At 43.1% G+C, this 27204-nt stretch overlaps 1 protein-coding gene across 1 annotated transcript; it reads left to right on the top strand.

Annotated features, from left to right (window-relative positions):
* The first annotated feature begins 234 nt into the window (after window positions 1-234).
* On the top strand, window positions 235-26938 carry LOC137528997 (cytochrome P450 2G1-like). The gene is made up of 9 exons (XM_068250850.1): window positions 235-414; window positions 8155-8317; window positions 9461-9610; window positions 10263-10423; window positions 13382-13558; window positions 14440-14581; window positions 14678-14865; window positions 24290-24431; window positions 26743-26938. Exons 1-9 carry the CDS (start codon window positions 235-237, stop codon window positions 26928-26930), a joined length of 1491 nt encoding a protein of 496 aa, XP_068106951.1. The 3' UTR covers window positions 26931-26938.
* Window positions 26939-27204: the final 266 nt, after the last annotated feature.

Here is a 27204-nt window from a genome sequence, read left to right as displayed (position 1 = left end):
ATACTTAATATGACCTTGGTGTCCTGCTAGCAGACTCTCTTTCAGTTTACAGAGACCAAAGAGATCTTTTCATTCTGTAGGCAAGTTGTACAAAAAACCCACATCATTATTATGTAAATTACATAATGGAATTAAAAGGAGTGTGAATATAACTTACCATACGTGAAGAATAGTCAGATTTTCTCTCTATATATAGAGGATCTGTAGCTCACTAGTGCATAGTCCAAAGACATCATGGACCTAACCGGAGTGGGGACCCTGCTTCTAGCTATTGCAATATCCTGTCTCTTCATATACTCCACATGGGACAAGCTATATAGGAAGCGAAATTTGCCCCCGGGGCCAACCCCACTCCCCTTAATTGGAAATCTACTGCAGATCAAAAGAGGGGAAATGGTGAAGTCTCTTATGGAGGTATGTGATTTGTATTTTTTTTAATTTTGGTCTACCTGTCTGTATGAGGACATCATGTCAGGAGAGTATTAACTAACGGAACTAAATACTTTCATTTATTATTTTAGTTTAGTAGAATTCCACAAAGTATCATTGGAAAAATAATTAAGTAAGAATAGCTTTTATAATGTGCACCTTACTAGAAAAACTAAATACTATAAACAATTCTTAGGCCTCTTTCACAGTGGGATGGTGCGTTTGATTTCGAAGTTAAGGTCGCATAACGTGCCCCCAATGCAACGCATTGAAAGACTATAACGTGTACATTATAGTACATTCTTTAGCCCTGCGTTTGGTGCGCTGTATTAGTCGCACAGTGATGGAACAAAAACGGCGCATGCGTTACATTAAAAATAATATATATATATTGCTGAGAGTTTCAAAGGAGGGGGACAGCAGAAGTTCTGGATGTGAGAGTGAGAGGAGGTGACAAGGCTAGAGGACAAAAGGGTCTCCTATGTGGAATGAAGTATCCAGGCAAGGAGATATCTGGAGATTAAAGAGGAAATGTATGGAGGTGACAGCTTGTGTAGAGCTTTGTATGCAAGCGTGAGAGGTTTAAACGGGATCCTTTGGGCAACTGGTAACCAATGGAGAGATTGGCAGAGAGGGACTGCCTCAGAGGACCTGGAAGAGAGGTGGATGAGATGGGCAGCAGAGTTTAGCAGGGACTGGAGAGGTGCCAGTCTGCTTTTTGGTAGACCACAGAGTAGAGTGTTACAGTAGTCAAGACGGAAGATGGTTAGGGCATGCACAAGCATTTTGGTTACCTCTTGTGAGAGAAAGGGATGGATTCTGGAAATGTTTTCAGATGGAAGTAGCAGGAGGTAGTTAATGTGTTGATATGTAGCATAAATGACAGAATTATCCCCAAACAGCGATCTTTAGGAGTTGATGTTATTGTGGTCTTGGCTACATTGATTGTGACTATGGGAGGTGGAACAGAGAGTGAAGGTGGAAATAATCTCCGTTTTGCTCATGTTGAGGTTAAGGAAACGGGATGACATGAATGTAGATACAGCGGATAGACAGTCGGGTACTTTAGATAGTATATAAATCTCACTAATATTATAAATGCGAAAGTGTGGATGTTTGTTACTCAATCACGCAACAACGGCTGAACGGATTTGAATGAAATTTGGAACACACATAGTACATTACCTGGAATAACATATAGGATACTTTTTATCCCCATAAACAAAAAGTGGGCGGAGACAAATTTAAATTTCACTGGGAAAATGTAAACTGCAGCCATTCCTACACTGTTTATAGTAGAGTTCTCAAACTTTGTATAGTTTGTCACTGGGATCAATATGCAGAAAAGGGGGTGCAGCCTACAAAAGCAAATCAAAATTCACCTAATGATTTTCAAGGGGAATATTTAATTGCTGCCATTCTTGCACTGTTATTGGCACAAGCCTCAAACCTGGTACAGTTGGTCATTGGGTGACTGGGGTTCAAATTCAGAAAAGGGGTGGAGCCACAAACAGCCAATCAGATTTGTTTCATTTTAATGCAAATTATTGAGGCCAAAGACCGCAAATCTCACAAACTAGGTCATTGAGTAATTGTGTGTTAGGGTTAGAAAAAGTGGGAGGAGCCAACACCAGCCAAATAAATTACATCGAAAATTGCGCAAAAGGTGGATCAGCGCAACACCAGGCCACCTCCGAATGGCCTCCAATCAGAGATGTGCTGAGCCCCCCCAGGAACTACAAACGCACCTTGAACCCAAACAGAAGCTCTACATATACACCAAAAGCATGGCTATTAAGTGGGAGCAGCTGACCAAAAACGAATTAAATTAGTACATAGCAAGGAAATGAGCAGCGCTACTTAAAAACAGACTAGTGCCTACCTGCAAAAGAGTGCAAGCCCCACTTGTGGGGTCGAATACACACCGAGCATACACATGACCTGTCTACCACTGGAGGAGGATGTTGGTTTCCTGTAACAGCTTGCATGCAACCTATTAAGTACTCGTCCCTCCCACTGCGAAGAAGTCAATCCTCCATGGGAGGGGCCTAACACTAACTAAATCCTAACCTATGTATATGCATAGCCTGGGTGCGCTACCAAATAAATTGTAGTTCTTGGGGGGGCTCAGTGCATCTCTGATTGGAGGCCATTCGGAGGCGGCCTGGTGTTGCGCTGATCCACCTTTTGCGCAATTTTCGATTTTTCAATTTTATTTGGTAGCGCACCCAGGCTATGCATATACATAGGTTAGGATTTAGTTAGTGTTAGGCCCCTCCCATGGAGGATTGACTTCTTCGCAGTGGGAGGGACGAGTACTTAATAGGTTGCATGCAAGCTGTTACAGGAAACCAACATCCTCCTCCAGTGGTAGACAGGTCATGTGTATGCTCGGTGTGTATTCGACCCCACAAGTGGGGCTTGCACTCTTTTGCAGGTAGGCACTAGTCTGTTTTTAAGTAGCGCTGCTCATTTTCTTGCTATGTACAAATAAATTACATACCCGGGCATTACTGGGCCATCATCTAGTGTGTATATATATATATATATATATATATATATATATATATATGTCACAAACACTATTTCTAATTTTATTTAAGGGGGCAAATGCCAAAGCACTTTTAAGACAAATTTTTTCTGAACCTTGCTGTATTCATCTGGAACCCACGGAAGCATGACATCATGATTCACCCCCTGCCACAAACTCTTCCCCTCCCCACTTGACTACTGTCTCCATCTGTTTTACTACAGGACTAGGAACGCTGCTCAGTGCTCGCACCTGGGAGTTTCTTTCCTTCTATGCTCCAGCAGTGCTGCATGACTTCCCCTCATCCATCACATGACACAACTATGACAGTCAATGAAACAATGACCTTACTGTCCATCACCTTAAATAGCTGGTCTAGGAGTGATGCAAAAGCAGCAGTAATTGACAGCAGCCTTCCATTGAGGGTCATGAACTCAGAGCTGACCAAAGCAAGGAAGGGTGGCCTGAGCTAAGATCAGCAGCAGAACTGCCCGAACTGTCCTAACCAGGGGCGTAACAATACACCTTGCAAGGGATGCCTCTGCAGGGGGGCCCAGAAGCCACAGGGGGCCCGTGGGGGGAAAAGTTTGAGAGACTGACAGCTAAGGGCATGAAGTGAAAAAACATATTCTGCTCTCGCACCATTGTTATATTCACTGCATGTGCCCACAACACAGATAAGGACTCATACACACTTTGGAATTTGTACACTGTCCCTAGGGTTCGTAAAAAACATCTGCCTCACACTGCAGCTAAGTTCTAATGACTCCATGTACAACCTAACAAACAAAGGAGTCACATTTTGAAAAAAAGTTGTAGACTTTCCCTTTTCAGAAGAAAGGATTCCTAGATTCTTATCTCGCACGCATGGGCTAATGACCTTATGGCCTCTAATTACTTTTACAACACAATGGAGTAGAGATTGATGTCTTATGCTGGGCATACACGGCTCGTTTTATATTATCAATTGAGCCGCTGATGGCTCGATTGATAATATCCAACGTGTCCGATAACCGCGCCGGATCAATACTGCGCTCGATCCCCGCAGGCGGACAATGGAAGAAACGAAGCGCAGATAAGGAAGTGCCCGCGGGGACGAGCGGGAATCAATCCACGCGCGAGCGGGGACACGCCAGCATCGAGCCAGCAGCTCGATTCCAGCGCATAAACGCGCCGAGTATGCCCAGCATTACTGTTGCTGCTTCATTGAGAGCTTGTTGTCTCAATGAAATCGAAGATCCTGTAATAACAGTATCAATCAGTGACATTCTAAATGTTTTGCCAAAGTTACAGTGAATAAATACTATATCTTATGTTCAGCATGTCATTGTTCCTTCATATAGCATGTGCCCTCATGTAGTAAAATAATACAGCTGTGTGTGTATGTATGTACCGGGAGCAAAGCTGCAACGAGGGACTTGTCAGTTGCAAGGGGCTGGAGGAAGCCTCGTGTAAGTAGATCTGGGTGTAGCATAGATCGTCTGACGTTTCCTTTAAGTATAGGTATTTTTATCTGCATGGAGAAAACACATTGGTCCTCAGTTTTCCTGTGCAGAAAGCGAGGTGGGTGGGGGGCCCCATCCAAAGTTTCGCGGGGGGGGGCCCCATCCAAAGTTTCGCGGGGGGGGGCCCCATCCAAAGTTTCGCAGGGGGGCCCAGTGATGTCTAGTTACGCCCCTGGTCCTAACATCATAGTCCAGGGTCTTTGTGGCCTAAGCAGAAAGCCAGCTATCTGTATATACAGTATAGTATTCACCAATTCTTCTAATATCTCTACATCTCTAATTTTTACTTATGTGACTTGTACATCAGGTCTGATCATTAGCTAGTGTCCTCCTTTTTCCTGAATAGTCCTTCTGTTTTCTGGAGATGGGCAGGAACAGAAAAAAATATGCAGAAAGCATTGCCCAGACCTAGCTACAGATCAAAAATATTAGAGAGAAGTATAGCTTTCGCATAAATATGGCCAGCAGTGAGAGGTTTGAAAGGAGAGGCATGTAGGAGGAAGGTGGCGATCATCTATTGCAAGCACTTTACCAAGCTGGGTCTATAGATATAGGCAGGGTCACCTCAGTTGAGCTGTGGAGATTGAAGATCTGGAAGTAGCATCCTTTCAACCACCATAGTGAAGAATGCAATCAACATGGTGGCACACTGGCTACTTCAGACAAGATGACAACAAAGAAGACCACCTAGAAGGCAAAAAGTTATTTAGAATTTGGTAGCTCAGATCATGATACATCTTGGTTACAAAATGTGCCCTATTTCCAATTCAAAGGAATGAACCACATGGAGGAATCTGATTTTAAAATTCAGATCAATTTCATAATGCATTTTCAGAACGAAACAATGAGAATGAAGGGACTTTAGAGAAACTCTGGCCAATTTTATTATGTGATTATATTGCTTAAAAAAAAGTTTTTACCAGATAAACCCATCTTTACTTCTAGATGCTTATAGAAAGTAGGTAATATAATTGATCTTAGCATTTTTTAAAGGGAAGGTCCAAGCAAAAAAAAAAAAATGAGTTTCACTTACCTGGGGCTTCTACCAGCCCCATGCAGCCATCCTGTGTCCTCGTAGTCACTCACTGCTGCTCCAGTCCCCCGCTGGCAGCTTTCTGACCTCGGAGGTCAGGGCCAAATTGCGTACATTTTTACATATTCCCGCTAGTGCAGGAACATTAAAACATACATTTTTACACGTTAGTGGTGCAACGCGTAAGTTTTTGTTCCTGCACTAGCTGGAATGCGTAAAAATGTATGCAATGTGGCCCTGACCTCCGAGGTCAGAAAGCTGCCAGCGGGGGACTGGAGCAGCAGTGAGTGACTACGAGGGCACAGGATGGCTACATGGGGCTGGTAGAAGCCCTAGGTAAGTGAAACTCATTTTTTTTTTTGCTTGGACCTTCCCTTTAAGCAGTTTTCCTTCACTTCACTTGAATTCTAATGCACCTAATTGCTTGTTTCAATGTAATTCCACTAGATGTCACTGCTGTACAACAATGGCAAACCCTTTTCACCAGTTCCAGTTGCATGGATTTTGGTCTTTAGATCCAAATTACCAAATGTACCAACGTTGGTAAAACAGTAAAACCATTCCACAGCAGGTTCAATAAATTTAAATTAAATCTTCTGAAAGCAAAACTGAACTAAAAAATAAACTGATAAGATAAACAATTGCATTGTCCTATTTCTAAGTGTTTTTTTTTTTTGTTTTTTTTGTTTTTTAGAATCCCAAAGTTAAATTTTGTGTTTAAAAGCTGATAAAGTAGATTTAATGTTTTTATTGTCTCAGAATGATACAGTCTTTAAGGCTAGGTTTTCACTTGAGCTGGGCCTCCAACGGCCAGCAGGTGAGGACAGTGTAGTGTCTGCTCCACTGGTCCATTGTGGTCCTGTTGGAGCCTGGAGCAGATGCCTTTCCACCATAGGCTGTATGGGAAAAGCATCCACTAGTCTGGTAAAAATTGCAGGGTCTGCAAAATTACACGTTGACAAGTAAAAAAAGAAATATCAGCAGCACCGCTAAAGTGAAAAACAACTGTTTGCATCACGTTGACAAGTATTAATAAATAGGATCTGTTCAACTCAAACTTTTCAGAAGAGGCAAAACGGACAAACAATTGCGCTATAACAGAGACTTTGTGTTCCAGAGCCACAATCTATGAACTACTGACCTTTTAATCTATTCTATGCACTTAACATCTTTTCTCTGAGGAAGTGAGATGAAGATGAAGTTTTATGACTTATAATTAGTTATTAGTAAGCATTACACCATAGTCCGGCTAGGTCAGACTGGAGAGAAACTGTAATTTGCATACCTTAATTATTAACCCTTACATAGAAAGAAAGAACACAGCCTAGTTCTGTGCAGAAATGGCACTATACATACACGTTTATCTCATCATGTCACATGTCAGTTTAAGTACCCTTTAGGCCAGTTTTACACTAGAAATTTGCGATATCACACCACAAACATTAGGCTTTATATGACCCTGCGCCACGGTGGGGTCATATGCATAGCACCACCCCCGGCTAGGGAAGTACTCCCAGCTGGGAAGGAAGTATGTCATTTTGAGTCCTGTCGTTCTGCGCATGCATGCCGTGTCGCACCACGCTCCCATCATGCAACTTACTGCGTCACCCATTGACTTGTATTACTGAATAATAATAATTCCTATATATGTATAGCGCTTTTCTCCTGTTGGATTCAAATCGCTTATGAGGCAGCCACTAGAACACATTCAGTAAGCAGTAGAAGTGTCCGGGAGTCTTGCCTGAGAACTCCTTACTGAATAGGTGCTAGCTTACTGAATAGGAAGACTCGAGATTTGAACCCAGGTCTACTATATCAGAGGTAGAGCTCTTAATTATTACACAATCCAGCCACATCTGTGTGGTAGGCATGGATCATGCAGTAACATGCTGCAGACTTTGCGTCGGGATTGCAGTGATTTTGGTTATGGTGGGGAAGCGTTAGGGAAGCGTACGAAGCATTTGACTAAGTCTGAAAGTGTACAAGGGGCCTCAAACTTGAACTATTGTGTATGGTTGGTACACACATTGGTAGACACATTGCTTCAGTTCATAAAAAAGTTTTTACCCTACCTAGGTGTACTAATTAAAGGTATTTCAGCTAGGGCTGTCCATGATAAGTTCAGAAAGTTATGTAGGCAAGTAACCTACTGGATTTTACATATAGGTACTCTTTTACCAATTGGTTTCAATATCCTTTCAATATTGTTGGCAAATCGTTATTTAACATTTACTTAGAGCTAGTTTATGTAGTATTCATTATTTTTTAATAATTAAGTGGTCAACTAAATAAATATTTATCATATGTATTTCAAATTATCTATTGAATAAAGCATCATTTTGGTTGCTTTTCTAAACTCACTCAAGGCCTTTTATGTTTGTTTATATGACCATTTTCCAGTAGTTACCATTTATCAGGTTTTTTATATTTATAAGCATACTCTTGCTGATTTGTCAATTCTAAGACCAATAGTAAAGCAGTAAAGCAAGGTGGGTAATTTGATTTTCCTAATTTCATTTTAAAGAACTTACATCATGCTTACTGTAATACCAGCTTGAGAAAGTGGGTAAGAAAGTGCATGGTTGTATTATCTGTGTAAATATGCACTACATTACTACTAACTTCCTTATATGATCTTTTGCTGTCTCTTTGCACAGGTGGGAGATCAGTATGGTCCAGTGTACACCATGTACTTTGGACATCGACCAATTGTAATGCTTAGTGGTTATGAGGCAGTGAAGGAAGCTCTTGTTGACCAAGCGGAGGAGTTCAGCGGCAGAGGGAAGATGGCCTCTGTGGACAAAATCTTTGATGGGTTTGGTGAGAACTGTTATATATGTTATCGGAAATCCCTGTATCAAAACAATGTGTCATTTCAAAAATATAGGCTGCTGAAGAAGCAATATATTAATTTCTCATGTTTCCATATTTATAAAAGGCCAATCTGAATTTTCACTGCGGCAATCGGTTATTTGCCCCACAATAGCGATCCACATAGCTCCATTCACTTGAAGTGGCCACTCGCCAAAAAGAAGGACTTCCTTTGACTCCAAATTACTTCCTTTCACACAATGTCAAATGCATCGCAATGGACAATGTCATCTCATCACAATGCAAATGCAATGATATTCCTATGGGGTTATCACATCAATCGTGGTGCGATGTGATGGGTTCCGTAAGGATAGCTCACTGCATACAGCGCATTTACAGGGTAACGTGAGTGTTTACATTGGCAGTGAGGCATTCTTTCATCACACTGTATGCCTCACTGTATGGTCGCCCCTCATCGTTAACATGCGATGCAACTTTTTGGATACGTTGTGATGTGATTGAGAAGCAATAGCAATTTAATCTTCATATAGTGTGAAAGGAGCAGTAAAGTGATGAACTGGCTGATTCCTTAGTTTAGTTAGCAAGGCAGTGGTTATCTTAGCGGTGTGTTTGGGGTCATTATTATGTTGGACTACTGCCCTGCTGCCCAGTTTCCAGAGGGAAGGGATCATGCTCTGCTTCAGTATGTCACAGTACATGTTGGCATTCATGATTTCCTCATTAAACTGTAGCTCCACAGTCCCGACAGCACTCATGGAACCCCAACCCATGTCACTCCCAGCACCATTGTCGACTGTAGACAAGTCACACTTGTCTTTGTACTTCTCACCTGGTTGCCACCACACACACTTAAAACCATCTGAACCAATACTGCCAGCACTCATCTATTTGCAAAAGACAACCTCTGGTTATGATGCTGAGTACATGCACTCAACTTCTTTAGCTGACCATGGGGAAGTCTGTTCTGACTTCTGAGTAGAACCTGTCCTGTTAAAAAAAATGTGAACGCTGTACACACTTTTGTGAGATTATTAATTGCTTAATGATATGCTCACTTAGGCACCTATAGTCACTACAGACTGTAACATGTTAATTAAGTTCACCATTCTGTGCTGGTTGGATTTTTTTTAGGTGTTGTGTTCAGTAATGGTGAGCGCTGGAAACAGCTCCGCCGGTTCTCCCTCTCCACCCTGAGGAACTTTGGGATGGGGAAGAGAAGCATCGAGGAAAGAATCCAGGAGGAGGCCCAGTTCTTAGTCAAGGAGATCAAAACTTACAAACGTATGTGTCTACTTGTATTCTTTAACCACTTCGCATCCAGACCTTTTTTCCCACTTATGGACCAGAACAGTTTTGACAGTTTAGCAATGTCCTTATTTAATCTGAAATAACTTTATCCCTACTTATGACATAGAAATGAAATATGTATTGTTTTTTTCAAGATAAACTAGGCTTTCATTGTATGCCATTTTTGTCCTCGAACAATTTGGTTTTCTATAAATTTTAATGGGAAAACCAGGAAAAAAAATGGTAAAACTGAGAAATAATGTGTTTTTTCTAATTCCAGTTTAAAAATAAAAAGGTCTACTGTAGATAAAAAACACAAATTTTGTTTGGCTATTCTCACTGCTTATCTCAAAACTTTATGTTCCGGTCACAATTTATGGTGAATATATTTGATTCTGAAATAATGCTACAGAGTGTATTTTTCACTATGAACTGAGGAAAAAAAAATATTTTTCATGGTAAAAGTCAATCTCATTAGCTCAGGAAGCATATATTCCCGTTCACCAAATAGGTTAAAAGGGACTTGCTAAGGCTGGAGAGCAGAGGTGGACACTGGAGAACATTAGTGAGAATAAATATGGTTGTTTTGACTAGTGGAACCACTTTGTTTTATTATTTCAATAACTTGCATGTTTTTCATCCATAGAAAGGCCCATAGAACCTAGAAATATCCTCAATCAAGCTGTTGCCAATGTCATCTGCTCTGTGGTCTTTGGAAACCGATTTGACTATGAAGACCTGACATTTTTGAAGCTTATTAACATGTTCAATGAAACCTTCGTTTTGATTAGCTCCACCTGGGGACAGGTACAGTCAAGTCAATATGCAGAGGCTGTTAAAGGTGTATAGAAAAAGAAACTCACTACAACATATTGAAATCCATAAAGATGAATCTGAACCCAAACTTTCCTTCACTTAAGGCTGGATTTTTACTTCTTGAGGCCCTAGGCCAAGTATGTTGTGACTCTTTTTTGTGCTGTAGTGCCCTCCCCCCCCCCCCTCATTCCATAAGCAGCCCCCTCTTCCTTGTGTATTATTCATGTGCAGTCCCCTCTTCCATGTGTATCATCCATGTACAGCAACTCCTTTCTTTCATAAACAGCTCCCTTGAGCATCACTTTCCTTAATGTGTTACTCCCCATTTTCACCCTCCTCTTTCATTTGTAGTAACCCCCTTGTCATGTCCAGATGTCCCTTGGCCTGCAGCCACCCAAGGTCCTGCCCTTTGTGGCCTCTCCAGAAATCCATCCCTGCCTTCACTGGATCTAATCTCTTCTATGTTCTACTCAACTTAATAACATTGTCTTACTAGTCCACACAGTCCTCTATCCTTTTTGACCAGATCTGCGGTATGCATCGTGTTTGTTTAATGCGAGTTGAGAACTTTATCTGTTGATCACCTTATCAAATTGTCATCTAAAGGCCCGTACATACACTAGATGGATATGGACCCGATCCCTTGGGGACATCGTTGCGCGGAGGCTGTACCGGCACGTTGTTAGCCTGTAGGATAACAACGTGTCCTGTTGAGATGTGGGGGCAGAGGGCCGATGGAGCAGCTCAGATGTGACGTCACATGGGAGGCTGGGAGAACAAAGGTATTGGGCGTCGCTCAGCCGAACGTGTACACATACCAAATTATCATGAGAGCCGGTCGGTATCGGCCACCTCAATCGACTTTAATCCAGTATGTGTACAGACCTTAACCAATAACCATAACCTTTCAATAAAACTATCATGGGCCTGACTCTAGCCCTCCAATCCCTAATCCCCTGTCACATTCTTAACCACCCTGGCGTTCTATTTAAATTTCTAGGATGGCAGCGGCAGGGTTTTTTTCCATGTCATTTAGTTGGCAGCATGAAAGCCCACTAGAGGACGCACATGGTGCGCCCTTCTGATCGCTTTCGGCGATCACAAGTAACAAGAAATCCCGCGGAGAGCGGGATTTCTTGTTGGGCTTACCCCGTCGCCATGGCGACGATCGGGATGACATTATGGACGTCAGCCGACGCCCTGACGTCAGACGCCTAAGATCCAGCCCTTTGTTCTGCCCGAAAGTGTTTGGTCCGGGCAGCGGAGGGCTCTGGCGGGGGGGGGGCCTCTTCCGCCGTTGCTCGCGGGCGATCGCCGCTGAGCGGCGGCGATCGAAGACCACACGCAGCTAGCAAAGTGCTAGCTGCGTGTGGCGCAGTTTATTTCAAGTAAATCTGCCCAGCAGGGCCAGAGATATCAGCCTCGGCGGCTATGGACGAGCTGAGCTCGTCCATACCGCCAGGAAGGTTAAGCCTTGAAATGTTTGATACTTTTGAAGATAATTCCACACACACCTTTTGTTTGCACATCTCATGCTGTTTTCAAGAGATATACATGTTTGTGAAGAGGCAAGGCAACAGCATTATCTGATTGCTTGATCTATTTGAACTTCTAGTATAACATTTTAATGTCATGGTAGTTTGAAGTCAGAGATAATGTTTTGTAATGCAAGTGCAAGAATGTCACTTACACCATGGAATTTTCACTTCAGATCTGATTTGGGCGAGTGATCAGATCGCCGTTTAGATCTGGCATGGATTGGATATAGAAGAAAGCTAGCATACATGTATGGCTTTGTTTCAGATTTCTAATCATATTTCCAAATGGATCCTGATGAAAACTAAATTGAAAGAACATACACTCGGAACGATAACTGGTATTTCGATCTATATTTTTCATCATGTCCAATCTGTTTTTGATTGAGTAAGTGATCGATTTTGAGCTTGGGCTGGTCACTGGCAGTTAGTAGGTTGTATAATTTGTGTCCGATCTGATAATTTTCTCAATTGGAAATAGGATCTGAAGTGAAAATTGCATTGTTGTGTACCCAGATTTAGAACTTCCACAAAGGAAGATAACATACTGTATCTTGCGCTCAGAGCAGCAGGTTTGTCTACTATTGTACAATAGTAGACAAGACACAGAACATTTATATCACGCTTTTCTCCTGCGCCCGAGCTGCAGCCACTAGTGCAAACTCTATAGGCAGTAGCAGTGTTAGGGAGTCTTACCCAAGGTCTCCTCACTGAGCAGGTGCTGGCTTACTGAACAGGAAGATCCAAGATTTAAACCTTGGTCTCCTGTGTCCGAGGCAGAGCCCTTAACCAGTACACTTTCTATGCACAATAGTAACTTGTGCATGTATTTACACCATGGCAGAGATGGGCTCTTGCTTTAAGGGGAACCTGAACCAAGTACAATTATTTAAAATAAACGCATGATGTACCTGCAATAAATATTACATACTTACCTCGCCATCAATTCCTCTCAGAAACTCACCATTTTCTTCTAACAACGATTCCTTCCAGTTCTTACAACATTTTGTCAGAACTGAAATATATCAGTTGCTGTCAGTTATATATCAGTTGCTGACAGTTATAACTGAAAGGAAAACCGATGTGCAAGGTAATGTCCATGTTTCCCTATGTTTCAAGTGGACGATATTACAGTTTGACATTGTGCTGACACGGAAGCTGTTCAGGGGTCATCGCCATTTTTAAAATGGAGGATGGAAAATTCCATTGATCACAGTGGAAAAACAGGATGAAAGACATTGAGGAGTAGTCTAAATGGAAGGTAAGTAAGTAAGTTTCAGATCAGGTAACAGGTTTGCTTTAAGTGAGATATTATTTTGGACAATTTAAAATGTGTGCGACACGTTGAAGGAAGCATGGTGAATTTATTTATCAAATCATTTCATTTCATCTTCAAAAGCACTGTTATATTTAGTTGCAGGAAATGTTCCCTAAGATAATGGACTTCATTCCTGGACCACACAAAAGAATAGCCACCATTACTGAAACACTTCTGGAATTTGTGTCCGAAAGAGTCAAGATGAACCAAGCAACACTGGACCAAACTTCACCCAGAGATTACATTGATTGTTTTATCACCAAAATGCAAAAGGTACAATCAAAATGACTCAGCAAAACAGCTCCACCACCTGTAGCATTGCCAAAAAAGCAGTCCTTCTCTTTATGAAACTATGGACCAGATTTATCAAAATGTATCATTACCAACAGTTTTTTCTTCTTAAACAGTTCTACCCAGCAGGGGAACTGTTCTGCATGATGATAAGAAAATTCTTAAATCCTACTTAAATAGTTGCAGTTTAGCATGAATTTGTAGAACTGCACTACAGTTAAGAAAAGTAGAAATCCATCCCTAAACTGCTGCAGATTAAGACGTGCTTAACAGCACTTCTACAGATTGTGCAGTGCAATGTAGACATGATTTGTGAAGTGCTCGTCCCCTGCTGAATCCTGTGAAGCTGCTCTGTTCCTAACCCCACCTTAGATTTTGTCTCAGACACTTTTGATAAATGTCCCCCAAAAAGTGTGTGGGAGAGATGAGCAAGATAAGGGGGAAACAAAATCAGGTGCTGCTAATTCCTAAAATTGTGTTTTTGTTTTTTTTTAGCTGTAATACATTTATATTATACTGTATATTTATTTACATTACATCTTGTCAGTTAACCTAAAAGAATGTACCCTAACTAATATATGTATGCTATTATAACTTCTCTTTTCCGTGTCAATATAGCAGATGTATTGGTTACCTCAGCAACAGCAATTTCCCTCACGCTGCACTGTCTGAGAAACCTTCCTAACGCGTCCTGTTTTAGAACAGTTTTAGAACAGTTCAAGAAGGAAACTGCACTATTTAGTGATTTCTTAAGATGTCTGAGACAGTATTTTGTCTCAGACACTCTTGATAAGGAGTCCCCCTATGACATCTGTTGACACCTGACATTACCTGCACTTAGCCTACAATATTTATTGTTTCAGGACAACGAAGATCCCACTTCTGAATTCAGCATGAGAAACTTACTTCTGACGGTGCTCAATTTATTTTTTGCTGGAACAGAGACTGTCAGTACAACACTCAGACACGCATTCCTCATTCTTATAAAATATCCCGATATACAAGGTAATTCATTATAGTTGAGCACTTATATCATACACTATAACTTAATTAGATCAAATGCAACTGAATTTCTAATGTATTATTTATTTATTTTTAAAGAAAAGTTACACAAGGAAATAGACGTTGTGATTGGACACAACCGCAGTCCAAATATTGATGACCGCAGCCAAATGCCATATATGGATGCCGTGATCCATGAGATCCAAAGGTTCAGTGATGTAATTCCATTGAATGTCCCACACATAGTAATAAGGGACACCAAGTTCAGAGGATTTACCATTCCCAAGGCAAGGGGCATAACTTGTGTTGCAGAATATTAATGTTATTGAATCATTTACTGTATCTTAAAACAAGAAGTTTTGAATTAGGATGATACCATTTATTGGCTAACCAAACTTTTAAGAAAGCAAACTTTTGTTTTCCATAGCATTTTAGTAAGAGGTCCATTGTAGCCCCTCACTGTAACGATTGGGGAATTATTTCCGTGGTCAGCGCACAAGGGGCTTGATTCACAAAGCGGTGCTAACTGTTAGCACGCCTGTGAAAACCCCCTTAGCACGTCTAAACAAGCTTTTCGCGCATAAAACTTTATGCGCGTAAAACTTTACGCGCGCACTGCACAGAGCGCAGGGCGCTCAGCGTGAAGTGCCCATTAAAGCCTATTGAACTTAGCGCGCATAAAAACTTTGCGCGCGTAAAACTTTGCGCGCGCAAAGTTAGCGCGCGATCTGATTGAGAAATCCGGTGCTAACCTACTTAGCACCCTGGTTAGCACGTCTAAAGACTTTAGACGTGCTAAGTAGGTTAGCAACGCTTTGTGAATCAAGCCCAAGATGCGCGCTGACACTGCGGAAATCCTCCACAAGCGTATAAAATAACAGAACCCAGCTATGGTGCTATGCACCTGTAGAGGGAAATTTCCACCGGCAGATGGAGCTGTGGAGTGCAGAGGAATAAACCCTCTGCACTGCCACAGATGTCAGATGGGAATTGTACGAGGTGAAGCAATATAGGGCAAGATAGCCCTTGGAGAGAGATAGAGAGAGAGCACAGAGACAGAATGTATGTGTGTCCACCAATCTAGTCGCCACCCGGCAACGGTGAACACACAACAGCGAAAACCAAGTGGGAACGCAATCGCAAGAATGGCGATTGCTAATAGCGACACCAAACTGAGTAATACAGAGCAAATTAACAGAATAAAGACAGAACTGATAACAAACTGTAATCCAACACACAGGAGCAGACAGGACTAACTACACGCGATCACCACACGTTAAGTGCAATAGCGACAAAGCGCGTGCGCGGCATGGTCGCCACACGAGAAGCGCAATAGCGACAAAGCGTACCAACCCTGACTAACCAAAGAAGCATGAAAACAAAAGAGAATGTGAACGCTTGCTAAACGGTTACCTCACCGAGACAACAGCAAGCGTTCGTTCCAGACAGACAGACAGATGGAGCAGCCAGTAGCAACCGCTGCTCTGGCTACACTTCTAAGGCAGAATACAGAAGGAACCACCGCCTCTACCGCTGGGGCGAATGCGATCCAAACAGACAGACAGATGGAGCAACCAGTAGCAACCGCTGCTCTGGCTACACTCCTAAGGCAGATTACAGAAGGAACCACCGCCTCTACCGCTGGGGCGAATGCGATCCAAACAGACAGACAGATGGAGCAACCAGTAGCAACCGCTGCTCTGGCTACACTCCTAAGGCAGAATACAGAAGGAACCACCGCCTCTACCGCTAGGGCGAATGCGATCCAAACAGACAGACAGATGGAGCAACCAGTAGCAACCGCTGCTCTGGCTACACTCCCAGACAGAGTACAGAAGGAACCACAGCCTCTACCGTTAGGGCGAATGCGATCCCAACAGACAGAACGATTTCCTGTCGACCGCCACTGGAGACAAGACAATCGCAACAGATAGACAGTACAAAGCAATACAGGTAACAAACAACCTGACTATGCTAACAGGGATGCTAAGGTACTCCCAAGGAACTACTCTAAGATAGCAATATTAGCAAACAGTAAGCAAAGGGCTGAGACTCCAGGTAAGTTATCAGGAACAAACCATAATGACCAGCAGGGAATTCTGTGAGGAAATGGTATTTACACTGCAAGCCATCAAAGGAAGCAGCTAAGCAATTTGCATGACAAGTGGATGCAAATTCCTCACCAGAAGAGCAACTCTGCAACTTGCAGAGCGAAGACAGGTCTCTTTTCCAGGGACCTGCAGCACTCAGACCTACAAAATGGTCAAAAAGCTGTTTGTCTGTGCAGACAGCAGAGCAGATCATTACAGTACCCCCCCCCCCCCCCCCCCCCGTCTAGGGACGGCTTCCAGATGTCTCTCAAAACTGATATTTCCGAAAAACAAATCTGACTGAACACTCATGAAGGTCGGGTCAGCCCGACAAGACCCAATTCCAGAGTCAATCCTCCCGAAACCGAACTCATCGGAAGCAGAAGCCACTGAAACATGCCCATCAGTACTACAAGCCTCAGCGTAACACCCATCAGAACTGCGAGTGCCAGAAAAGAACCCATCGAAACTCTCCGAGCAATACCCACCACCTTCCAGGGACCATCTAAAAATACCAAACCTCCCACAATACCTATTCGAAGTGTCCCTATCAACACAGAAGCCACTGTTGATCCCATCCAGGGTACCAAAACAAATTTCTCCCAGAATCTCCCAGAACACTTTGAAGCTCCGCAGAGATCCCAAGAGGCCAGAATGCTCATTAGGCTCACATGGAGAACTACCAAGAACCCCTATGGAACCCATGACAATTCCGGATTTAGGATTACCAGGACAACCATCAAGATCAGGGCTTTCAGGGACCACTTCTGGGCATGCAGGCAGGCAGACAATATCTCCACCGAGGAAGCATCTGAGCATGCTGGTAACCGAGACACACTTGGGCATTCTGGCTCCCAGAGCGCATAGGGGTACACTAGCACAAGAGAAACCTCAGGACACGTTGAGGAACTGCAAACGTCAGAGTCTGTCACGACAAGACCAAAACCAGGACCGGGCAGAAAATCATCACGAGTAGTGGTCACAAGTACTGGTCTTTTAAAAGAAGACTTGGACTCAGACTTAGAAGTCTCTGTGACTGTAATTGTATCTACCAAAAACTCTACATTGACTACGCATGACTGAAGCTCCACAAGAGCTGCAAAGGTAGTCAGCATAACAGCAATGCCTACTGAAGTGGACAATACCTCAGAAGGACCTGGGGGCAGGAGGCATCTCCTAGAAGTTCTGCACCCTTTGGGAGGAACTTGGAGACCTCCAGAACATCAAACAAAACCTCAGGAGCATCATTTCCCAAGTGTTCTGACAAAGTCATCGAGGATTCTGAACTATCCATGATACAGGGCAAAACATCAAATACATCTTGCGGACTGGGCAAATGTCCCAGGGATGGGTCTACAATATGCTGAGACTGAATTTCATCATCAAAAACAGGATGCACCGGAATATCTACAGGAACAAACACTGACTCCCTAACTCTAATCTTACTGCACGCAAAATCCTGCAGAGCAGTTAACCTCCCTGGCGTTCTATTAAGATCAATGCATACAAATCCACAGCGCTTGGTACTCAAATCGGCATCTGCAGTAACCCCACAGTGCTCAAAAGCATATTTCCACAGTGACCATCACCAGAAATAAATTGAGAAAGGTCACTTCTCCATCCAAGAATCACATAAACATTTATTAGAAGCTGAATCTACATCACATATACAATGACTTACTTCCAGGGTCCTTTTGACAGGGACCCTTAGTAGTTAAAAGCTTATAGTGTAACCCAGTACACATTTAAAATCCAAAAAACGATCTCATATAAGTTGCCCAGTCTCCAGTTCCTACCGGTTTCGGCCTTGCGCCGTCATCAGTGAACACTGGAGACTGAGCTGTGGGCAAAATATATAAAGATTACCTTGTAATCACTCGATCGGGGCCATTGCAGGCTCTCAGCAGAAAGTTTTCCACTTGCCGGTAATGCGCATAGCTGATAGGCTCATTCCGGTCAGGTGGTTAGGTGCAAGTGGCTCTGGGATGGTATGACATCACTACAGAGCTGGGGCAATAATGCAATTGGTCGGGCTGGTCACATGAGCCAGCATGCTCGCGCGTAATTGGCTGAAAGAGACGCTGAGGATGTTGGGAAGTGTAGTTTCCAGTCTCTCCACGCTCAGCAACTCAATTACATAAAAATAACATGGCAGCATGGGCAGCACGGTGGCGCAGTGGCCAGCGCTCCCACCTTGCAACGCCGGGTCCCGGGTTCGAATCCCAGCAATACTTAAATAAATGAAATAAATAAATACATACATTAGACATATATAAATTACGTAGTATGCGCATTACCGGCAAGTGGAAAACTTTCTGCTGAGAGCCTGCAATGGCCCCGATCGAGTGATTACAAGGTAATCTTTATATATTTTGCCCACAGCTCAGTCTCCAGTGTTCCCTGATGACGGCGCAAGGCCGAAACCGGTAGGAACTGGAGACTGGGCAACTTATATGAGATTGTTTTTTGGATTTTAAATGTGTACTGGGTTACACTATAAGCTTTTAACTACTAAGGATCCCTGTCAAAAGGACCCTGGAAGTAAGTCATTGTATATGTGATGTAGATTCAGCTTCTAATAAATGTTTATGTGATTCTTGGATGGAGAAGTGACCTTTCTCAATATATTTCTGGTGATGGTCACTGTGAAAATATGCTTTTGAGCACTGTGGGGTTACTGCAGATGCCGATTTGAGTACCAAGCGCTGTGGATTTGTATGCATTTTTCTTGGAACCGATTGTGGATGTGGTTTATCCTGAGCAGCTGGTGGAACATACACATGAGATAAAGTTTGGATCAGCGCCTGTATATACTACAAAATACGTTCTATTAAGATCGCCAGGGAGGCTGTGGGAGGGTTTTTTTTTTTATAAATATACTGTATAATTCTGCCTATCATAGAATCCACATATGCTTTTGCATGGGGTAATGAAACCTGAGAAAAATCGTACAAATCGGAAATTCCCTCTACACTAGGAATTTCGGTTTGGCTGGTCATACTGTAACGATTGGGGAATTATTTCCGTGGTCAGCGCACAAGATGCGTGCTGACACTGCGGAAATCCTCCACAAGCGTATAAAATAACAGAACCCAGCTATGGTGCTATGCACCTGTAGAGGGAAATTTCCACCGGCAGATGGAGCTGTGGAGTGCAGAGGAATAAACCCTCTGCACTGCCACAGATGCCAGATGGGAATTGTACAAGGTGAAGCAATATAGGGCAAGATAGCCCTTGGAGAGAGAGAGATAGAGAGCACAGAGACAGAATGTATGTGTGTCCACCAATCTAGTCACCACCCGGTGAACACACAACAACGAAAACCAAGTGGGAACGCAATCGCAAGAATGGCAATTACTAATAGCGACACCAGACTGAGTAATACAGAGCAAAGGAACAGAATAAAGACAGAACTGATAACAAACTGTAATCCAACACACAGGAGCAGATAGGACTAACTACACGCGGTCATCACACGTTAAGCGCAATAGCGACAAAGCGCGTGCGTGGCACGGTCGCCACACAAGAAGCGCAATAGCGACAAAGCGTACCAACCCTGTCTAACCAAAGAAGCACGAAAACAAAAGAGAACGCAAACGCTTGCTAAACGGTTACCTCACAGAGACGACAGCAAGCGTTCGTTCCAAACAGACAGACAGATGAAGCAGCCAGTAGCAACCGCTGCTCTGGCTACACTCCTAAGGCAGAATACAGAAGGAACCACCGCCTCTACCGCTGGGGCGAATGCGATCCAAACAGACAGACAGATGGAGCAACCAGTAGCAACCGCTGCTCTGGCTACACTCCTAAGGCAGAATACAGAAGAAACCACCGCCTCTACCGCTGGGGCGAATGCGATCCAAACAGACAGACAGATGGAGCAACCAGTAGCAACCGCTGCTCTGGCTACACTCCTAAGGCAGAATACAGAAGGAACCACAGCCTCTACCGCTAGGGCGAATGCGATCCAAACAGACAGAACAATTTCCTGTCGACCCGCCGCTGGCGACAAGACAATCGCAACAGATAGACAGTACAAAGCAATACAGGTAACAAACAACCTGACTATGCTAACAGGGATGCTAGGGCACTCCCAAGGAACTACTCTAAGATAGAAAAATTAGCAAAGAGTAAGCAAAGGGCTGAGACTCCAGGTAAGTTAGCAGGAACAAACCATAATGACCAGCAGGGAATTCTGTGAGGAAATGGTATTTATACTGCAAGCCATCAAAGGAAGCAGCTAAGCAATTTGCATGACAAGTGGATGCAAATTCCTCACCAGAAGAGCAACTTTGCAACTTGCAGAGCGAAGACAGGTCTCTTTTCCAGGGACCTGCAGCACTCAGATCTACAAAATGGTCAAAAAGCTGTCTGCCTGTGCAGACAGCAGAGCAGATCATTACACTCACTTCCTATGAGTTCTGGTTCACCATGAGCTTGCTGGTTAGTCTGTACCTCTGGGTGTTTCAAGTCCTACCCCATATAGAGCCATATTACTCTACGGCAGGGGTGCCCACACTTTTTTGGCTCGCGAGCTACTTTAAAATTCGCCGAGGCCAGGAGATCTACCAATGTTTCAAATGCACCCCCCCCTCCCCGGAAATGTAGTTAGGTATAGGTCCCTTCAGTATAGGTTAGCCGGGTATAGGTCCCTTCAGTATAGATTAGCCGGGTATATGTGCCTTCAGTATAGGTTAGCCGGGTATAGGTCCCTTCAGTATAGGTTAGCCGGGTATAGGTCCCTTCAGTATAGGTTAGCCGGGTATAGGTCCCTTCAGTATAGGTTAGCCGGGTATATGTGCCTTCAGTATAGGTTAGCCGGGTATAGGTCCCTTCAGTATAGGTTAGCCGGGTATAGGTCCCTTCAGTATAGGTTAGCCGGGTATAGGTCCCTTCAGTATAGGTTAGCCAGGTATAGGTCCCTTCAGTATAGGTTAGTCGGGTATAGGTCCCTTCAGTATGGGTTAGCTGGGTATAGGTCCCTTCAGTATAGGTTAGCCGGGTATAGGTCCCTTCAGTATAGGTTAGCCGGGTATATGTGCCTTCAGTATAGGTTAGCCGGGTATAGGTCCCTTCAGTATAGGTTAGCCGGGTATAGGTCCCTTCAGTATAGGTTAGCCGGGTATAGGTCCCTTCAGTATAGGTTAGCCGGGTATAGGTCCCTTCAGTATAGGTTAGCCGGGTATAGGTCCCTTCAGTATGGGTTAGCTGGGTATAGGTCCCTTCAGTATGGGTTAGCCGGGTATAGGTCCCTTCAGTATAGGTTAGACGGGTATAGGTCCCTTCAGTATAGGTCAGCTGGGTATAGGTCCCTTCAGTATAGGTTAGCCGGGTATAGGTCCCTTCAGTATAGGTTAGCCGGGTATAGGTCCCTTCAGTATAGGTTACCTGGGTATAGGGCCGGTGTCTTCCCGCGGTGGCGTCCAGGTCTTCAGGCCTGGCTCCGGTGGGCAGCGTGAGTGGAGTCGGAACTCGGAAGTTTTCCGCCTCTCCGAGTCCCGATTGGCTGCGCGCCTCTCCTCCCGATTGGCTGCACGCCTCTCCTCCCCTGATTGGCTGCGCGCCGCGCCTCTCCTTTCCTGATTGACTGCGCGCCTCTCCTCCCCCGATTGGCCAGGCTCTCTCCTCCCCTCCCCTGATTGGCCAGGCTCTCTCCTCCCCTCGCCTGATTGACCAGGCTCTCTCCTCCTCTCCGCTGATTGGCCAGGCTCTCTCCTCCAGCGGCCAGCAGCAGAAACTGCGTTATACAGCTGCTGGCTGCTAAATTCAATGGGACGCGGCCTACCGATCAGGCGGTCGCGATCTGACCTATTGGGCACCCCTGCTCTACGGCATGCAATGATGACGATCAACCAATCTGAAACAGTCTGTATGCATGTTGCATTGCTGTGGCTCTGTATATTTACAAGCTGACACATCATTGGATTCCTGTGGATCTGGAGGTGTGTTTAGCTTACAGGGACAACAATTGGTGATTTGCATATTTCAGCAGTGTTGCTCTGGGAGACATCTCGGAGCTCACTCCAACCTGAATTATTGCAAATACTTTCTGTTTTAAGAAATGCAACTTTTGTTTTTCATAGCAATTTAGTAAGAGGGTTTTTTGGTCCATTGTAGCCCCTTACACACTCCTAGGAGTTCAGGTACACCATGAGCTTGCTGGGTACTTTGTAACTCTTAAAAGAATAAGAGTAAGCAAGCTTTTGGCTGTGTATCCTTCTTCAGACTACAATCCTGTTTGCTTACAAGATGTTGGAACAGACAGCTATATACATGCAACATCAAAAGGGGATACATAGGTTTTTAGCAAGCATAAATACATGTAATTAAGATGACTTAACTGAAACAGAACATCTACATGGGATGAGAGGATGTTAGCTCATTTATAATTAAAAGATAAGTTTACTCAATCCTCACAAAATTGGGACTCAGAATATTACAGGGGCATATTGAATTCAGAGTTAATATAGTTAATAGTGCAATATACGATGAGAAAGAGGGCATTGAATATCATCAACCCCATACCAATATAAAAAAATTGTTCAAGATAGAAAGAAAGATGAATAGCAAAGACAACATTTATAAATTGGTTCAAAGCTGTGGACAAAGGTTTGAATAAGGACACAAACATTTTTATATTGGTACGGGTTGATGAAGTGATTACAATAGTAGCTGATAAGAAAACTAGAGCGATTTTCACATCACACTTCTCCCATTCATTCGCCAATAACTTTATTGTTACTTATCACATTGAAATGTGATAATTAGGCTTTCTTTGGGTGGTACTTTTTGCTAATTATATTTTATATGCATTTTAACCACCTTACGACCGCCTAACACCGATCGGCGGCTGCAAGGTGGCTCCCCCAGGACCGTTTTCTTTTATACGTGTATATTTTGGTAACTATAGGGTAGGAGTGAAAGGTATTAAAAATTAATTAAAATGTATGCATTTTTCTTTATAATAATGTCTGTGGGAGCATTTTTACTTTTTGGCCACAAGATGGTGCTAAATGTAATTTCCAAATACTGTAAACAGTACACGGAAGTACTGTTTACTTTCACTTTTGTGACGCCAAATCTCATTCATCACAGGCACTGTGATCTGGTTTGGAACAAGCTGTTCCCATTCACCGATTACGGAACAGTGTGATTGCGAAAGAAAAGAATGGCAGCGCCACGACGTTCGGCCACAGCGAAGTAAACAAATTAGTACACGTATTCACGCTCCTGGTGTGCAAATGAAGTTTCTAGAGGCGTAAATTTGCATACCAGCGGTCAGGAAATGTTTAATATACTTTGTTATGGTAATGGTAAATTAGATTTTTTTGTTGGACCTTCTTTATATGGTATACTTTTGCTCCTGGAGGGCTCATATTTTACTAGTATAGACATATTATAGTATAACATATACATTTTACAGTATAGCATATACATATTTTTGTTTCGGCTGAAGAGATAGATAGATAGATAGATAGATAGATAGCTAGCTAGATAGATAGATAGATAGATAGATAGATAGATAGATAGATAGATACTAGGCATGTTTTGCATTTCTCCTCTCTATTCTGTAATTATCCCCTAATAAGATTTCCTTGCTTTGCTTGTTTTCTGGACCCAGGGCACAGAGGTGTTCCCTCTGCTCTGCACTGTCTTGAGAGATCCAAGTCAGTTCTCCACACCTAACAAGTTCAACCCCGAACACTTTCTCGATGAGGCTGGAGGCTTTAAAAAGAGTGATGCCTTCATGCCATTTTCCACAGGTAAAAATGTTATTGCATGAGCAATCTAAGAAAGCATCTTCTGCACATAGACAAAATAAAGAATTGCCATGTGAATCATTTTCTGTGACTTTAAATTGTATTTGTAGTGAAAAGGTGCCTCAAATGGGTACTTACCTAGGTAGAGGGAAGACTTTGGATAATTCAGAGGCTTCCTCCATCCAGACTCGATTGCACTGTGCAGGCACAAAAAATAAGATCCTTACCTTGGTCGAGGGACGCCTCTGGAGGATCCACTAAGCTGTTCAAGCACAGAGACCCCCCAAAGCTCATGGCCACGCTCCTGTACGAGAACAAATGCAGCCACAATGCCAAAGAGACTCTGCTTTTTTCGAACAAGCTAAATCGGCAGCTCCATGTTACTGTGCAGGCTTCATTCTCATGCTGAATGGTTGTGAGCTTCGGGGTTCTCAGCGCTGGAACGTCCTTCTATCCCCAGGAAAAGAGTACATGGTATTTAATTATCCACTCCCTCTCACATGACATTACATTACCTGTCAAACATTTCTAAGCAGTACAAAGACTGTGTCCCAACAACTTCTCTGTTTCTATTACTACTTCTCTTGTAGGGTGGTATCAAAGCTGTTACAAAACCGTACCAACTGTTTGTATTTGGGAATATTTTGTTAGTCGTGGAGATAATCCGAATACTTAACGAAAGCTGTTTGGATGATACCTCTAATGACTAATTTGTACAGTTAGTGATTAAAGGTATCACCTAAACAACTTTTGTTGTTATGTCTTTAGATTCCCATTATTACTTGACAGAAAAGGTAAAAAATGTTGACAATAAATGAATGGATTCTTTATCCTCCTTCACTGGAAAGAAGGAAGGTTAGGTAAAGTGATAGTAGAATATTGGTAAAATTACTGGCAATATTCTACTATTAGCACTTTCCAGCACCCAATAGTGGAATATCAGTAATATTGCCGATTTTCTACTAGCAGAACCCAAATTTCCAGACGCTCTTTTTAAATGTAGGCCTTGTTATATAGGGAGCATAATGGCTATAATTATTATCTGAGGAATATGATTACTATATTTGTTATGTAAGGTGCATGATGGTTCCACATTTAAAAAGGGGTATAGTGGTAGCAGTGGGTAGGTGGGTGGACCTTTCTATAATCATTGCATATTTATATACTGATGACATCTTTCACGGTGCTTTGCAAAGTCCACAGTCTCGCCACTAAGGGCTCAGACACACTAAAAGCTCTTTTCTGAGCACTTTTTGGCCATCAGAGCTTTCTGGAAGCGTTTTAAAAAATGCTCTAATTGACGTAAAATTGTGTGATTTTACTGCGATTTTACCACAATTTTACTGCAATTCTAATGTAAGTTAATGGGAGCGTTTTTTAAAAAGCTTTTAGAAAGCTCTGATGACCTGAAAGCGCTCGGAAAATACTTATAGTGTGTCTGAGCCCTAAGAATCTCTCCAAGGTGCTCACAATCTAATCCCTGTCATATTCAGTCTTAAGTCCATGGCAGTGGCGTAGCAATAGGGGGTGCAGAGGTAGCGACCGCATTGGGGCCCTTGGGCCAGAAGGGCAACTTCCTCATCCATCTTATTAGCTTTTTATTGGTGCTATGCTAATTATGAACTCCGCTATATGTGCATTAAATAATTGTAATCCTTAACAAACTGTTTCCTTACTCTGATTACACTTCTCTGACACAACAGCTGCCCTTAGTAGGTTTCGGGGCTCCATATTAATAGAGTGCTTGGGGCCCCATGTAAAACTCGAAAAAGGGGCCCCAAGCTCCTTAGTTATGCCACTGATCCATGGCATAGTCTGAGGCCAATTTTGGGAAAGCCAATGAATTTATCAGTATGTTTTGGGGATGATGGCTGAACGGGTATTATAGTTGAGTTTATTATAGGGAGCAATGTGACTGCAATGTTTGGAAGTGTGGGGGAGGTATGACTTCACCAAGGCATTTGGGGAGGGAATTATAATATTTACACTCGAGCTCATGGTTGCCTAAATCAGGGCTTTCCAACCCTGTCCTCAAGTACCACCAACAGTGCACGTTTTGCAGAAAACCACAAACATCCGCAGGTGAGGTAATTAGTGTCTCTGCAGAGCTGATTAACTACCTCTGTGGATTTCCACAAAACATGCACTGTTGGTGGTACTTGAGGACAGGGTTGAAAAGCCCTGACCTAAATGATAAATGTACCACTCTGTATACCCATTGCATTTTTTTGTTTATCTGCAGCTTGTAGCTTTTGTCCCTCCCTGTTTATAGCAGTGCTTATCAATGGTACTGATGCAGTGTTCTCTGTTTCAGGGAAGCGGATTTGCCTGGGTGAAGGCCTCGCTCGTATGGAGCTATTTCTATTTCTGACGACCATTCTGCAAAATTTCACGCTTTCTTCTGAGACAAAATTCACAGAAGAAGATATTGCCCCACGAATGACTGGCTTTGCAAATCTTCCCATCAACTACCAGCTATCCTTTATACCTCGTCAAGTATAAATGTATATAAACAGTCAACAATAAAAAAATAGTAACATTGTTGAAGTTGATGAGTTCTTCGTCTTGACAATGCTAACAGTTATAGCTTAACCCTGTGGCAAATGTGTGAGCAGTTGCGGTTCTTCCATGAAGCAATGTGAATCACGTGCTTCAGGGTGGCAACATTTAGAGGGCAGCAAGCCCTCCCCAAATGTCCCCATCCTGGCACTTCCTGTCTCCCCCACCCTAGATGCACAGCACCGCTTCACTTACCTGCTCTCAGCATTCCAGCGAT

Source organism: Hyperolius riggenbachi, chromosome 8, assembly GCF_040937935.1.
Source record: "Hyperolius riggenbachi isolate aHypRig1 chromosome 8, aHypRig1.pri, whole genome shotgun sequence".
Lineage (NCBI taxonomy): Eukaryota > Metazoa > Chordata > Amphibia > Anura > Hyperoliidae > Hyperolius > Hyperolius riggenbachi.
This window is presented reverse-complemented; position numbering and strand designations above follow the sequence as displayed.

Coding starts and splice junctions, on each gene's coding strand:
- LOC137528997 (XM_068250850.1), top strand. CDS start 235: ATGGACCTAACCGGAGTGGGGACCCTGCTTCTAGCTATTGCAATATCC. Junction 10,424..13,381: donor TTAGCTCCACCTGGGGACAG/GTACAGTCAAGT, acceptor TGTTATATTTAG/TTGCAGGAAATGTTCCCTAA. Junction 24,432..26,742: donor CTTCATGCCATTTTCCACAG/GTAAAAATGTTA, acceptor TCTCTGTTTCAG/GGAAGCGGATTTGCCTGGGT.